General features: G+C 50.6%; 2 protein-coding genes across 14 annotated transcripts in view; one reads left to right on the top strand and one right to left on the bottom strand.

Moving 5' to 3' along the window:
- The window catches only part of DTX2 (deltex E3 ubiquitin ligase 2), a 44,794-nt gene that overhangs the window by 7,724 nt on the left and 23,878 nt on the right, over window positions 1-13,192 (top strand). For 9 of the 13 annotated variants that reach the window (XM_063609518.1, XM_055292747.2, XM_055292748.2 and 6 more), the window contains one exon: window positions 11,791-12,147. In XM_063609518.1, coding sequence (XP_063465588.1) covers window positions 11,880-12,147 — 268 coding nt within the window. In that variant the 5' untranslated portion in view covers window positions 11,791-11,879. Of the gene's footprint in view, window positions 1-8,337; window positions 8,573-9,520; window positions 9,676-11,790; window positions 12,148-13,192 lie in introns of those variants that run through there. The other 4 variants (XM_063609512.1, XM_063609515.1, XM_063609517.1 and 1 more) reach the window with 3 other exon arrangements.
- LOC129489721 (farnesyl pyrophosphate synthase-like) lies at window positions 1,132-2,339 on the bottom strand. The gene has a single exon (XM_055292756.2). The coding sequence runs from the start codon at window positions 1,982-1,984 to the stop codon at window positions 1,226-1,228; it is 759 nt and encodes a 252-aa protein (XP_055148731.1). The 5' UTR covers window positions 1,985-2,339; the 3' UTR covers window positions 1,132-1,225.

Genomic DNA, 13,192 nt, shown 5'->3' with positions numbered 1-13,192 from the left:
TAGATATGGGGTTTCACTGTGTTGGCCAGGCTGGTCTCAAACTCCTGGCCTCAAATGATCCACCCACCTCAGTCTCCCAAAGTGCCGGGATTACAGGCGTGAGCCACTGCGTTCAGCCCCACTGCCTGATTTTGTTCATAAAGTTTTATTGGTATGCAACCCCTCCTGTTTACACATTGTTTATGGCTGTTCTTGTGGTCTAGTGGCAGAGCTGTTGCAAAGACTTTTTCTGTCCTTTATAGGAAAAGCATGCTGGCCCCAGCCATAGGGAGTCTTGGTAGCTGTGGCCACCCAGAGAGGACGTCCCAGCCACCATTGCAGTTTAGCTGGTGTTGCTAGGTAGATCATGGGTCTAGGTCCAGCCTGCAAATGTTGCCATCTTTTCTGATTTTCAAGGGAAACTTGAAATCTAGATTTTTTTTTTTTTTTTTTTTTTACTGTGAATATTTCTTTTTTTCTTTTTTTTTTTTTTTTTGAGACAGAGTTTTATTCTTGTTGCCCAGGCTGGAGTGCAGTGGCGTGATCTCGGCTCACTGCAACCTCCGCCTCTTGGGTTCAAGCGATTCTCCTGCCTCAGCCTCCTGAGTAACTGGGATTACAGGCGCCCGCCACCGCACCTGGCTAATTTTTTGTATTTTTAGTAGAGATGGGGTTTCACTGCATTAGCCAGGATGGTCTTCATCTCCTGACCTCGTGATCTGCCTGCCTCGGCCTCCCAAAGTGCTGGGATTACAGGTGTGAGCCACTGAGCCCGGCCAAATATTCCAATTTTTAAACATCACCTCAGTTTTTAAAAGCCAAACCTTGGTAGCCCAAGCAAAACACATCTACAGGCCAGTTTGTCTGGCGTCAGTCTGTCTTGGTGGGAAAGACAGGAACTCTGGAAACAGATTTGGGTTTTCTCAGTCCCTGGATATCCTTGGGCAAGTGCATGTCTTCTGGTGACTCACTTTTCTCAGTTGTGGAATGGAAATATCCCGCTTCCCCAGTTGTGAGGACCACCGAGAATTACTAGTCAGGTGGAGGGGCTTAGCACAATGCCTGGTGCCTGGTAAACCTTTACCTGGTAGCCGTTGCTGTTATTCATTTATTTATTTATTTTACACAATAATTTACTTATTGAGAGCCTTCTCTCCCCGCCCTTGCAGTCTCTAGGTCACTTTTTCCACTTGTAGATCTTGTGCACAAGCCCCAGAAAGATGGCTGGGGGCAGGGGCTCTGTGTACTATTCGATGAGACCCATAACGTGGCTGTAACTGTCTTCCTCATACTGCAAGAACACAGCCGGCAGATCCAGCTCCTTGTATAGTGCCTTCACCCGGGCCATCTTCTCGGCCTCCTTCTGCCTGTAATTTTCCTTCAGGATCTGGTACTGTTCCGGAGTGGCCCGTAGCAGACACTGAACCACCAGCCAGCTGCATTTGTTGTCCTGGAAGTCAGTGCCAACTCTGCCAGTCACACTGGGGTCCCCAAAGAGGTCAAGGTAATCATCCTGAATCTGAAAGAACTCTTCCATCTCCAGCAGGATCTTCTTGGCACTGGCGTGCTCCTTCTTATCATCCATTCTTGCCATGTACATGGCTGCAGCTACAGGAAGGTAGAAGGAGTACAAAGCTGTCTTGTACTTGACAATAGATTTGTGCCTTTTTTCGGTGCATCTGCCGAGATCCACATTGCCCTGGGGGGCTGTGATGAGGTCCAGGGTCTGCCCAATCTCAGTCTGATAGGAACTCTGCAGGAAGAGCTCCATCAGGTTCAGGTAATAGGGCTGCTCCCGGCAATACGGCTTCAGCAGGCAGTAGATACATGCTTCCAGAAGGATAGCATCATTGATGGCATCCAAACCCACGCCTGGCTTCTGATACCAGATCTGTCCCTGGCAGGTAAGGGATGAATCCATAATGTCATCTGCCACTAGGAAGAAAGCTTGCAGCAGTTCTACATACCAGCCCACAGTCAGGGCCTGCTGGAGACTTATCAGCATCCTGTTTCCTTGGCTCCACCAGCTCCCGGAATGCTACTAGCACCATCAAACCTCAGTGATACTTGCCTCCAATGGCATTGTACTCCAGGACCTCCTTGAGCCGGGCAATAGCATCTCCTGTCTCTGGGTGCCCCATCTCATCCTCAGTCAGCACCCTAACGATCTGGGAGTAGTGCTGAACGAAATGCTGCTTTTCTTGGGCATAAACATCTGATTTCTGGTTTCCATTTTTTTTTTTTTTTTTTTTTTTTTTTTTTTTTTTTTTTTTTTTGAGATGGAGTCTTGCTTTGTCACCCAGGCTGGAGTGCAGTGGTGCGATCTTGGCTCACTGCAAACTCCGTCTCCTGGGTTCACGCCATTCTCCTGCCTCAGCCTCCCTAGTAGCCAGGACTACAGGCACCTGCCACCGCACCCGGCTAATTTTTTGTATTTTTAGTAGAGACAGGGTTTCACCGTGTTAGCCAGGATGGTCTCGATCTCCTGACCTCGTGATCTGCCCGCCTTGGCCTCCGAAAGTGCTGGGATTACAGGCATGAGCCACTGTGCCCGGCCTGGTTTCCATTCATTCTGAGGGAGGAGCAAAGGGCTGTGTTCCTGGATGCGGGTTCCAGCTTCGCTGTTATTTATTTATTTTTTAAAGAGACAAGGTCTCGCTCTGTTGCCCAGCTTGGAGTATAGTGGCACGATCATAGCTCATTGCAACCTTGAACCCCTGGGCTCAAAGCATTCCTTCTGCCTCAGCCAGCCAAAGTGCTGGGATCACAAGCTGTGAGCCACCGCACCAGGCCTGCTATTACTGTTAGTGTTACACATCCACTGCTGTCCCCATTACTCCCCTACTTTGCCCTCTGGGTAGGCCCGTAAACCAGGGCTCCACCTTCTGACTGGCTGTAGGTGGTCAGATTGCTCTTGGCCACCCAGGAGCCAGCGGGTTCTTGGTTCTGGAGAAGCTGGTTGACCACAAGGGAATTGTAGGTTACTGGGGCCAGCACCATGGGTGCCCTTTGGAAGGTTCTGCTCTGACCTATCCCTGGAGGGCTCGTCAGGCCCCAGCCAGAAGAGTTGTCACTTCCCTTCCAGCCACCCACGGTGCAAGGGACAAATCACATGCTAGTTTCGTGCCATCTTTCAGTAAGGTGTGGGAGGCACTGGCCTGAGTGATCCCTTTTCAAGCAAAGCCCCATCTCGCCGTGCTCACAAGACTACTGCCATAGTCAGGAACATGGATGGTTTGTTCTTCCATTTTTGTGGAGCTCAGGGATGGGGGGATGTGTCTGTTGTCAGGGAGGTGCCATGGAAAGTTGACAGGGCCTGATATTAGTGAAACTACACTGGGATAGCAGCAGCCATTTAAAGTAATAATGGTAAGACACAGCGGTGGTGGTGGTTTGGTTTATATTTATGACCTTTTAAAAGTGTTTGGCATTTTAAGAGAGGTTTGTTTTTTGTTTTGTTTTTTGAGGCTCATGTTGCCCAGGCTGGAGTGCAATGGTGCAGTTCTTGGCTCACTGCAACCTCCGCCTCCTGGGTTCAAGAGATTCTCCTGCCTCAGCCTCCCAGGTAGCTGGGATTACAGGTGCATGCCACCATGCCCAGCTAATTTTTGTATTTTTAGTAGAGACGGGGTTTCACCATGTTGGCGAGGCTGGTCTCAAACTCCTGACCTCAGATGATCCACCCCCCTCAGCCTTCCAAAGTGCTGGGATTACAGGCATGAGCCACTGCGCCTGGCCAGGAGAGTTTTTTTCTGATAATAGAAGTAATACTTTCTCACTTTAGAAAATGTGAAAAGTTCAGATATATAAGGAAGTCAAACAAAATGTCTCCTATATATGAAGAAGAAAAGAAGCAAGTAAAAAAAGAAAGAAAAGAAAGTTCTCCTATCGTTTCTCCACGCAAAGACAGCTGTTAACATTTTATTGACTTCTATGGAGTTTGCCCTATGCTTCTGTTTTACGTAATGGAGATAGTGCTATAGTGAATAGCTTTACGTCAAAATTCTTCTATAATTTTCTCAAGTTGGTCTTAATTATTGGATCAAAGGAAGTGAACATTTTTAAACCTCTTGATATATATTACCAAATTGTTTTCTTTTCCCCTTTTTTTAAAAAAAATAAATAGAGTTGGGGGTCTCTCTGTGTTGCCCAGGCTGGTCTTGACCTCCTGGCCTCAAGCGATCCTCTTCCCTTGACCTCCTGAGTAGCCAAGATTATAGGTGTGAGCCACCATGCTCAGCCGCTGATTTTAACTTGTATGTTTTAAACAAAATTTCTAGTAAAGTAGAACATTTCTTTGATATGTTTGTGTCAGGATTCGACTCTCCCAGGTCTTTGGAGAGGCTTTCTAACAAGGCATCCCCCGTGGATGGCCATCTGCCCTATAAGGAGGTCATTTCTAGTTCCAGGTCACTCACACTGTGTCAGCTGGTGGGGTGTGGAGTTTCAGGCCCAGGCCTCCTGGAAAGTGCCCGAAAGAGAAACAGCTTAGAAAATAAGGACTTCGGCCGGGCGCGGTGGCTCACGCTTGTAATCCCAGCACTTTGGGAGGCCGAGGCGGGCGGATCACGAGGTCAAGAGATCGAGACCACGGTGAAACCCTGTCTCTACTAAAAATATAAAAAAATCAGCCGGGCGTGGTGGCGGGCGCCTGTAGTCCCAGCTACTCGGAGAGGCTGAGGCAGGAGAATGGCGTGAACCTGGGAGGCGGAGCTTGCAGTGAGCCGAGATTGCGCCACTGCACTCCAGCCTGGGCGGCAGAGCGGGACTCCGCCTCAAAAAAAAAAAAAAAAAAAAAAAAGAAAATAAGGACTTCAACAGTGGAGTGGGTTGAGTTTGGAAAGTTGAGACCATGTTAGTGGAATCAGAGCTGGGAAGAGATTCTAGAAGTTACTTCCTCTCACTGGTTTCCAGTCCACACTTCTCAGAACTCTCCCATTTTGCAGTCAGGTGCAGTGGTTCACATCTGTAATCCTAGCGCTTTAGGAGACTGAGGTGGGCAGATCACTTGAGGCCAGGAGTTTGAGACCAGCCCTGACCAACATAGCGAAACTTCATCTCTACTAAAAATACAAAAATTAGCCAGGTGTGGTGTGGTACACACCTGTAGTTCCGGCTACTTGGGAGGCTGAGGCACGAGAATCACTTGAACCTGGGAAGCGGAGGTTGCACTGAGCCAAGATCACACCACTGCACTCTATCCTGGGTGATGGAGCGAGACTCTGTCTCAAAGAAAAGAACTCACCTATTTGGCAAAGGAGCTTTATGGTTCTCTTGAAGAAAAATAGGAATGGAGGCCACCTCTGTGTCAAAAACAACATCCCACGTTTCTGTGTTTTACTTTTTTTTTTTTTTGAGATGGAGTTTCGCTCTTGTTGCCCAGGCTGGAGTGCAATGGCGCCATCTTGGCTCACTGCAACCTCCACCTCCCGGGTTCAAGCGATTCTCCTGCCTCAGGCTCCCTAGTAGCTGGGATTACTGGCATGTGCCACCACGCCAGGCAAATTTTGTATTTTTAGTAGAGATGGGGTTTCTCCATGTTGGTCTGCCTGGTCTGGAACTCCCAACCTCAGGTGATCTGCGCCCGGCCTACTTTTTTTTCTTTCTTTCTTTCTTTCTTTCTTTCTTTCTTTTTTTTTTTTTTTTTTTTAGGGATAGGGTCTTTCTATGTTGCCCAGACTGGTCTCAAACGCCTGGCCTCAAGTGGTCCTCCCACCTTGGCCTCCCAAAACGCTGAGATTACAGGTGTAAGCCACCATGCTTGGCCTGTTTTACATGTTGACGGACAGCATATAATCACATGTATAAGGGTTTCTGCTTGTAAAAGTCTGGAAACCCATTCTAACTGCCAGAATCACAGAACCTAGAGAAGGGGATATAACTGCCCTGTGGCCACCCAGTAGCGTTCATCTTCTCTCGGGACAGCAGAGCAGGACAGCCAGCATTCTGGTGAGGATTGAAGGATTAATTGTAACAGATTTCAGCAGGTCTGCAGTGATGAGGGGTTTCTCACATATTGTTAAGTTGAAAGTAGCTGGGTCTGAGTAGCGATTAGGAGCCGTGGCTTAGTCTGAGTTGAGTACCTGTTTAAAATCTGCATTCAAAGCCTTCTTCCCAGAGGCCACAACTGCAGTGAGATCCAAGTGTGTGGCTCACCCGCCCTGGGGCTCACAGCTGGGCAGGGTGATTTCCACTCAGATTCCTGTGCCAGCGCAGATCTTGTTCTAAAGCTTTTCTAGATGCCCAGAGACTAGAAAGACTTTTGGATACTTTTCTCTTTTTCTTTTGGATGAAATTGCGTCTCTAAAACAGCAGCATTCCATGGTGCCTCAGCCATGATCCACTGGACAGAGATTTGCAGCGAAAACCTGACGAGAGACTGTAAAGGAAAAGCAAGATTTGTTTTTCCTGGTCAAAGTTGTTAATATTAAAAGAAAAAGAAAAAAAACTTTGGCCAGGTGCGGTGGCTCACGCCTGTAATCCCAGCACTTTGGAAGGTCAAGGCAGGTAGATCACCTGAGGTCAGGAGTTCGAGACCAGCCTGGCCAACATGGTGAAACCCCGTCTCTACTAAATACAAAAAAAAAAAAATTAGCCAGGCTTGGTGGTGGGTGCCTGTAATCCCAGCTACTTGGAAGGCTGAGGCAGGAGAATCGCTTGAACCCGGGAGGCAGAGGTTGCAGTGAGCCGAGATCACGACATTGTACTCCAGCCTGGGCAACAAGAATAAAACTCTGTCTCAAAAAAAAAAACAAAAAAAAAACCTTTGACCATTAAAAAGTTATATGACTATTTTAGAACATTTGCAAGTACAGAAAGAGGTAAAGAAAGAATAGCCCAGGTGCAGTGGCTCACACCTGTAATCCTAGCACTTTGGGAGGCTGAGGCGGGTGGATCAGGAGTTTGAGACCAACCTGGCCAATGTGGCAAAACCCTGTCTCTACTGAAAATATAAAAATTAGCCAGGCATAGTGGTGCATGCCTGTAATCCCAACTACTTGGGAGGCTGCAGCAGGAGAACTGCTTGAACCCGGGAGGTGGAGGTTGCAGTGAGCCAAAATTGCGCCGCTGCACTCCTGCCTGGCGACAGAGCAAGACTCCTTCTCAAAAAAAAAAGAAAAAAAAATCCCATAATTCTTTGATTCCAGTGACATTTTAGTGTTGTTCTTTCCAGACTTTTAATTTTTAATTAATTTATTTTTATGAGACAGGGTCTCTGTCTGTCACCCAGGCTGGAGTGCAGTGGTGCAATCATGGTTCACTGCAGCCTCAACCTCCAGGGCTCAAGCGATCCTCCCACCTCAGCCTCCTGAGTAGCTGATACTACAGGCACGCACCACCACACATGGCCAATTTTTCTATTTCTTGTAAAGACAGGCTTTTGCTGTGTTGCCCATGCTGGTCTTGTATTCCTGGACTCAAGCGATCCGCCCGCCTTGGCCTCCCAAAGTGCTGGGATTACAAGCATGAGCCACCGTGCCTGGCCCTTTCTTTCATTTTTTAAGACTGATTTGTATTCCATCATTAGAATGTTCCATAATTGGTGCAAGAATTCCTTTATTGTAAAGTGTTTAGGCTGCCTCCAAATTGAGGCTTTTTTCCCATGGCCAATTATAATACTAATAATTTTCATAATGAAGAACCCGCATCATTAGGAGCTGGAACAAATTAGGTTTTTAAGCTGCAGCTAAGTGATGGTTAAGCCGAGGCTGCTGCAGAGACTGGTGCACCGACACGCTGCTGTATTGTGCGTAATTGCTGGGTTCAAGGGGAACGCAGTGGGCGTTTCTGGGCAGTGACTCAAAGGTGCCTGCGCCCCCAGAGCAGAAGGCTCACCCGTCCTTTGGTGTTTCAGAGCCTCTGGGATATTGGGCACCTGAAGAGCTGCAGCCCCAGCTCTGCCCTCAGGGAGTTTCTGTTTTGGTGGGGAGAAGGCCACTGAAACCAGGGAGTGCAGCTGTGTTTGCGTAAGTGCCCTGTGCCATGCACACAAGGGTAGGTGGAGCCAGCCCTCTGGCGAGCTGTGGGTCAGGGGGCCCAGGAGAAGGGGATACCATGGTTGGGTCTGGAAGGATGGGCATGTTTGCTTGGGGGCTGGTATAGAGGGAGGATCAATTGCTAGAAGGTGGTAAGTAGCCTGGAATGTTCTGGAACTTTCTAGAATTAGATGTAGGTGTGAAAGGTGGCGGGCTTGGTGTGAGTAGGAACAGTGGCTGGTCATGGAGGGGCTTGTGTGCCTTGTCATCCTCTGGAGTCTCCAGTACCCTCCTAGGGCCTGGGCCATGGCGCGCCCTCCATTGGGGAGGCTGTGTGCCTTCGTGGAAAGTTTTAGTTGAAGTCCTCGCCTGTATTTCCCAGGCTGTTTTGCAGAGTTGTGAGAGTTGGTTCATCCGGGCCATGAGGACATGTTGGGACATACCCCGTGTGCCGATGATGGAGGCGGCCCTGGCTGCCCGAGAGATGCGTGACACCCAGGAGTAATTGGCTTGGAAGGCAGTCCTCTGATTTGTACCTCATTGTGGTTGCAGAAACTTCTAATTGAAGACACTGAGCTGAGCCATTCCGCCCGCCCGCCCGCCTGAGGGCACCCCAGGTCTGATCTTCGAGGCGGGTTGTGGGCTTTTGTCGGACGAATTGGCAGCTCTGTGGCGGGCCTGGCACCCACAGAGCTGCCAATTCCTGTGTTCAGAGTTGTTGCAGGCCTGACTCACCTGTGTTCTCATGCTGTGTACTCTGGGCTGCCCTTGCGGCCGTTCCTCCTTGAGACTGAAAGGGTGGGCAAGTGCTAGGGGTGAGGGGCCAGGAGAGGCAGGGGGGCCAAGATGGGTTGACTCTCTGCTGTATGCCTAGTGCTGTGTGGGCACCTTATACACACCCGTCTGTATTATCCCCATGAAAAGCACTTAGGATACATGTTGATAACTCCATTTTCCCAAAGAAAGTAAGCTTGGAGAGCTTAGATACTTCCATCAAGATGATACGATAGCCAGGCATGGTGGCGCGTACCTGTAGTCTCAGCTGGGTGACAGAGCGAGACCCCTGTCTCTACAAAAAATTAAGAGATCACTTGAGTATGGTGGCACATGCCTGTAGTCCCAGCTGCTCCGGAGGTGGAGGCAGGAGGATGGCTTTAGCCCAGGAGGCCGTGGGGCTGCAGTGAGTGGTGATCGCGCCGCTGCACTCTAGCCTGGGTGACAGAGTGAGACTCGGACTCTAAATAAATAAATGTCACTTTTATTAAGTAGTGTATGTGTGACCTTGAGTTATTCAACCAAGGTCACACATACACGACTAAGAGGCAGCACAGAGAACAAACCCAGGTGGGGTCTGGCTCTAAGGCCCATTTTCTTAGCGAGGAGGGCTCAGTCTGAGCTTCACCTTGGGCTTCACTTACAGGCCCTGCTTAAAGAGGGGGAAAAGAAAAGGAGAGAATGACCCTTGTGTCTCAAGCACTATATACCCTCATTGTGACAACACGCCCATGAAGGACCCTGGCCAGTAGGGCCCCCACTGATACAATCTGGTGATTCCCAAGCATACACATCATGTTTTATCCCCATTTTGCCAATGAGGAAACTGAGACCCAGGTAGTTACAGTGATGTCCTCATAGTCGCATGGCTTGTGATAAGACGGGGACCCTGGGCTTCTGGTGTGGTCCCAGACTGTACTACCCCAGCAAGGTTTCAATGAGAAGGGTAAGACCACCTTCCCTGGAAGGGAGACAGGTCTGGAGCAGTCCCTGGAAAGAAGCAGGCCTGGGCTCTGGCATCAGTGTGCACACACACGCTGCATCAGCTCTGATTTTTTTTTTAGATGTGGGAGCTCTTGTCACCGAGGCTGGAGTGCCTTGGGATTATAGCTCACTGCAGCTTCTAACTCCTGGGTTCAAGCCATCCTCCCGCCTCAGCCTCTTGAGTAGCTGGGACTATTGGCATGCACTTCCGCACCTGGCTAATTTTTAAATTTTCTGCAGAGATGGGATCTCACTATGTTGCCCAGGCTGGGCTCAAACTCCTGGGCTCAAATGACCCTTCTGTCGCAGCCTCCCTAAACACTGGCAATACAGGTGTGAGCCACCACACCCAGTCCCCTTGACCTCTTTCAGCCTTGGTTTCTTGTCCATAAGTGGGAGAAATGTCACCTTGGCAGTCTGTGTGGCTTAGGAGAGACAAGTACATTTGATATTGGTTGCTAAATGTTGGACCCTGGACCAGCACTCCAATAGCCGGTGCCCTGGGGGGCGGCCATCAGGTGGGGCATTTGCAGGCCTCTTCTTATTGAGACAGCTGCAGGTGCTGAGTGGAATCATTGTCCACATTCACTCTGTCATTCTGAAGTGGTGTGTAGAACATTCTAGAACACTCACCACGTGGCACGCCCCTGCTGGGTCCCAGCGATGCAGCTGTGAATGAGGTAGGCTTGGGGTTGCTGCCACCTGGGGAGGAGCAGAAGGACTGCGGTCACAGCCACACGTGGATGTGGTTACTAGGGTTCTGGTCGGTGCTGTGGAGGGTGCAGAGGGTGTGTGATGGGTCATCCTGAGCAACGCAAGCTGGGCCTGGAGGACGTGGAGTGTTCGCAAGGGAAGAGGGTGGGCTGGAGTGACTGCAAGGAGAAGGTCTCGGGAGGTGGGGAGCTCAGGATGTGGGGAAGGGCTCCCTGGGCCTGGTGGCTGGTCAGCAGGGGCCAGGTGGGGGAGTGGGTGCAGAGAGCCTTGGAGAGGCCAGAGAGGGGTGATTCAGTGCCCATCTAGGGCTTCCTTTTTGGTTAGCGATGCTTCAGGGCACCCTGGAGACATGAGGAGCTGGACCCTGTGCTGCAGTTCCCAGCTCTGCCCCTGCTCCCTGGGTGTCCCAAAACCCCTGCTCCAAGACATGGTGGGTTCTCATCTTCAGGACGGTGGGTGCTAATAGGGAGGCCGAGTTGGGTGGATCACCTGAGGTCAGGAGTTTGAGACCAGCTTGGCCAACATGGTGAAACCCTGTCTCTACTAAAAATACAAAAAATTAGCTGGGCGTGGTGGTGCATGCCTGCAGTTCTAGCTACTCGGGAGGCTGAGGCAGGAGAATCACTTGAACCCACCTGGGAGGCGGAGGTTGCAGTGAGCCGAGATCACACCATTGCACTCCAGCCTGGGCGACAAGAGTGAAACTCCATCTCAAAGAAAAAAAAATTCATGCATGATGAAACTCACTAAGCAGTTGGGTCAGAGGGGAATTATCAGTAGCAAGAAAGAAGCTGGGCTGGTGACCAGCACCCGGAATTTACGCTGCTCTTTCTTCATGGGCCTGTGCAGCAGTAGGTAGGCTGCAGGATTGACTTTGAATTCTTCCTGGCTGCCAGAGCAAAGAGGCAGGATCAGGTTCTTGATTCATGATGCCCTTAAGGTGTTAGGGGAAGAAAAGCAAGCGTGAGACCAGGCGCGGTGGCTCACACCTGTGATCCCAGCACTTGGGAACGCTGAGGCGAGTCGATCCCTTGAGGCTAGGAGTTTGAGACCAGCCTGGGCAACATAGACATCATCTCTACAAAAAGTAAAAAAAATCAGCTGGGTGTGGTGGCGAATGCCTATTGTCCCAGCTGCTCTGGAGGCTGAGTTGTGAGGATTGCTTGAGCCCAGGAGTTTGAGGCTGCCGTGAGCCAAGATCGCACTGCTGCACTCTAGCCTGGGTGACAGAGTGAGACCCTGTATCCAAAAAAAAAAAAAAAATCAGTTGCGGAAAAGCATCATGTGTTTCCCCTGCACTGAGGCTGACTCTGCAGGGCTACTGATGTGCATTGGTAACTGCTCGTGTCTGTCCTGTTCACAGATCTGCCGGAGGCGCTGGGCAATGACCCCGGGACTCCAGGCCAGAGGGGTCTGAAGCTGTTTGGGAAAGCAGCGGGACTCCTTGGGAAGATGGCCATGGCCCCAAGCCCTTCCCTGGTACAGGTGTACACCAGCCCTGTGGCTGTGGCCGTGTGGGAATGGCAGGATGGGCTGGGCACCTGGCACCCCTACAGTGCCACCGTCTGCAGCTTCATCGAGCAGCAGTTTGTCCAGCAGAAGGGCCAACGTTTTGGGCTTGGGAGCCTGGCCCACAGCATTCCCTTGGGCCAGGCAGACCCCTCGCTGGCCCCTTACATTATTGACCTCCCCAGCTGGACCCAGTTCCGCCAGGACACCGGTAAGACGCTGTCTGCCTCTCGCACATATCTGGGCGCTGTGCCTGCTTTCCCTCAGGCTCTGCGCCAGGTGTTGGGGTGATGGATGTGACTTACAGAGCTTCTGCTCTCTCCCTGCAGCACACGTGGTGGTGGGTGGGTGCAGTGAGTGGGAGCATCCACATAGGTTGAATGCAGCTCACAGTGGGAGAGGCACTGTGGGAGGCCCTTCCCCTGTCTTGCAAAGCAGAAATGCCTGTCCCGACCGCAGAGGTTGGAGGGTCTCTTTGGCAGGCAGGCCGGCATGGAGGTGGTGCGTCATGCGAGTTCAGAGGGCCCTGCCCCACCACTCAGTGGCTGTGTGCCCTGGGTAGGCAACTGCGCCCCTCTGCATGTGTGCATTTCTACTTTTTGGTCTGCGATGTGTTTTGATCTATTTTTTTTTTTTTTTTTTTTTTTTTGTGAGACGGAGTCTGGCTCTGTTGCCCAGGCTGGAGTGCAGTGGCGCGATCTCAGCTCACTGCAACCCCTACCTCCTGGGTTCAAGCGATTCTCCTGCCTCAGCCTCCCGAGTAGCTGGGATTATAGGTGTCCACCACCACACCTGGCTAATTTTTGTATTTTTAGTAGAGACAGAGTTTTGCCACATTGGCCAGGCTGGTCTCGAGCTCCTGACCTTAGGTGATCTGCCTGCCTCGGCCTCCAAAGTGCTGGGATTACAAGTGTGAGCCACCACGCCTGGACCTGCAGTGTGTTTTGATCAGTATTATTGAGAATGAAGTACCAGTTTCCTCTCGGAGCCATCCCTTCCTCTAATCTGGTGGTTGTCACTGGGGGTGATTTTGTCCCCGGGGCCATCTGACAATGTTTGGAGACATTGTTGGTTGTCACAGCTGAGTGGGTGGGAGGTGGGGGTGTTCCTGGCATCTGGTGGGTGGAGGCCAGGGATGCTGCTCGCCATCATGCAGCCCACCAGGCTGGCCCTGCAATAAGGAATTATTAGTCCACAGTGTCACCAGTGCGGAGACTTGAGAAAGTGGTTTTTCCTTTTTTTTTTTTTCAATTTTA

Source organism: Symphalangus syndactylus, chromosome 9 (genome assembly GCF_028878055.3).
Source record: "Symphalangus syndactylus isolate Jambi chromosome 9, NHGRI_mSymSyn1-v2.1_pri, whole genome shotgun sequence".
Classification (NCBI taxonomy): domain Eukaryota; kingdom Metazoa; phylum Chordata; class Mammalia; order Primates; family Hylobatidae; genus Symphalangus; species Symphalangus syndactylus.
This window is presented reverse-complemented; position numbering and strand designations above follow the sequence as displayed.

Bases quoted from the DNA above. Each gene is read 5' to 3' on its own strand.
- LOC129489721 (XM_055292756.2), bottom strand. From the start codon at position 1,984: ATGCTGATAAGTCTCCAGCAGGCCCTGACTGTGGGCTGGTATGTAGAA.